The sequence below is a fragment of the Primulina huaijiensis genome, chromosome 15 (assembly GCF_012295235.1).
Source record: "Primulina huaijiensis isolate GDHJ02 chromosome 15, ASM1229523v2, whole genome shotgun sequence".
Lineage (NCBI taxonomy): Eukaryota > Viridiplantae > Streptophyta > Magnoliopsida > Lamiales > Gesneriaceae > Primulina > Primulina huaijiensis.
The window spans coordinates 14,826,704-14,829,345 of record NC_133320.1 but is presented as its reverse complement, the minus strand read 5'-3'; the positions used below and the strand labels follow the sequence as shown (position 1 = coordinate 14,829,345).

General features: G+C 38.9%; 1 protein-coding gene across 1 annotated transcript; it reads left to right on the top strand.

Moving 5' to 3' along the window:
- The first annotated feature begins 919 nt into the window (after nucleotides 1-919).
- Nucleotides 920-2,401, top strand: LOC140959322 (uncharacterized). The gene is made up of 3 exons (XM_073417181.1): nucleotides 920-1,725; nucleotides 1,846-1,999; nucleotides 2,054-2,401. The coding sequence occupies exons 1-3, from the start codon at nucleotides 920-922 to the stop codon at nucleotides 2,399-2,401; spliced, it is 1,308 nt and encodes a 435-aa protein (XP_073273282.1).
- Nucleotides 2,402-2,642: the final 241 nt, after the last annotated feature.

Here is a 2,642-nt window from a genome sequence, read left to right as displayed (position 1 = left end):
CGTAATTCTGTCTGAAACCAACATAATTCAAATGGATTAACTTATAAATTAAGTGCAATTCTTGCACTTATCACCTGACTTGCTTATCTTATATCCAGAGATCGAAAGAACTGTGCAAAGACTAAGAAAAGCGAGAGAGAAGAGATCCAAGCTATGGCAAAAAACAGAGAGAATGACAGACGTAACCCACCAGAGGCTATACCTATCAGAGATCACTGGTCGACACTCTTATTAATCTGGGATTGCTCGTGGGACTATAAACGCCAACAATTTCGAGCTAAATCCTGTTGTGATAAATATGGTTCAGTAAAACCAGTTTGCTGAAACCACCACTTCAGACCCTCACGTGCTCTTGAGGACTTTCCTGGAGTTTACTGATACGGTAAAGATTAATAATGTTCCTGATGATATTATTACACTACGTTTGTTTCCCGTTTTTTTTAGGAACCAAGAAAGGGAAAGGCTCCAATCACTGCCGCTAGAGAGCATTACGACATGGCAGGAGTTAGCAACGAAGTTTCTTGCTAAATATTTTTCCCTTGCAAAGTCTGCCTAGTTGAAGATCGAGATCAGCACTTTCAGGCAGACCGATTTTGATCAGTTGTATGAAGCATGGGAATGATACAAGGAGTTGTTGAGAAAGTGACCGAACCATGGTTTTGAAGACTAGGTGCAAATTGAATTATTCTACAACGATCTAATTGAGCAAACACGAGGAACAGTGGATGTAACGGCTGGTGGCACGATCTTTGCCAAATCTCCTGATCAAGCTTATGACTTGCTTGAGCAGATGACTATAAATAGCTACGTGTAGCCGTTTTAGAGTTTAGGAGCAAAGAGGACAGTTGGATTTTATGCTGTGGATCCTATTACGTCACTCACAGCTCAAGTATCTGCACTGACCACACAAATCACATCTATGGATAAAGTGAGTACAACAGAGACTGAGGGTCCATCGATTGTTGCTGAAGAACCACCTCTTCCTGAAGAATCTCAGTACATCAACAACATGAATTTTGGTGGCTATGGAGGATATCGAGGTAACCCTCCCCCTAATACTTATCATTTTGGTTTGATAAATCATGAAAATTTTTCATATGCAAATAATAAAAATGTGTTAAATCCTCCGTCGGGGTTCAATACATCAAAGGAGGAAGGAAAGCCTTCATTTGAGAATTTGGTAAGGACGTTTGTTGCTGAATCTGGTACAAGGATGGCGAGGACTGAGTCTCGCCTTGACAGTATGGAAATTCACATAGGAAATATGGGTGCCACGATGAAATCCTTGGAGGCTCAAATTGGACACTTGGCTACTGCATTAAGAGATCAGAATAGAGGTCATTCCCCAAGTAATACTGAAGTTAACCCAAAGGAGCAGTGCAAGGCAATTACTTTGAGAAGTGGGAAAGAACTTGAAGTTGAATCATCCAAAAAGAAAGTGGAAAGTGAGAAGACAGTTGAAGTGGGTGAATATGAGGAGAGAAAGGAGAAGAAAATTGAGGAGTCCTATACAGAAGTTGAAGTTGAACGGACTCGTATATTGAATCTGACCCTTCCATACCCTCAGAGGTTCAAGAAGAAGAATCTGGATGATCAGTTTGCAAAATTCATAAATATTTTCAAGAAGATTCACATCAACATACCATTTGCTGATGCTTTAGAGAAAATGCCAAACTATGCAAAGTTCATTAAAGATGTGATGTCTAAATGGAGGAAGCTGCAGGAGTAGGAGACCGTGAAGCTGACTGAAGAGTGTAGCGCCATTCTGCAAAATAAGCTACCGCATAAATTAAAAGATCTAGAGAGTTTTACTATTCCTTTATTTATTGGTGGTTCTCAATGTAGTAGAGCTTTATGCGATCTAGGAGCAAGTATTAATCTAATATCATTTTCTATTTACAAAGAGTTGGAGCTTGGAGAGGTTAAAATAACCACTACCACCTTGCAGCTTGAAGACAGAAGTCTCACGTATCCACGTGGGATCATCGAAGATGTACTGGTAAAAGTGGATAAATTTATTTTCCCTACTGATTTTGTAATTCTATATATGAAGGAAGATCACGATGCTCCATTAATCTTTGGAAGACCTTTCCTAGCGACAGGAAGGGAATTGATAAATGTAAATAAGGGAGAACTCACCCTGAGAGTTGGTGGAAAAGCAGTCATTTTTAATATATATCATGCCATGAAATGGTCAAATGAAGTAAGTACTTGTAAAAGTATTGATGTTATAGATTCATGTGTACATCTTGATTGTCCAGGAATTAGGGACCCCTTGGAAAGTTGTTTGGTTGGTGCCGCTGGAACTGATGATGAAGATGATTGGGAAGTGAAAGAGCAACTTTTGGCCCTTGATGCATTGCGAAAAGAAGAAAAACAGATGCACCGCTTGAGGAGCTGAACGTAGATGAGCAAACATAGGTAATAACATCTTCTTCTGATTTGAAGGAACTACCAAGCCATCTTTGCTGTGCATTCTTAGGTGATAGGTTGACATATCCAGTAATCATCTCTTCTTTCCTTACTTGTGATGAAAAAGATAAATTGTTGAGAGTATTGAGAAAATTTAAAACTGTATTAGGATGGTCAATTTATGATATTATGGGAATTAACCCTACTATATGCATTCATAAAATTTTGAT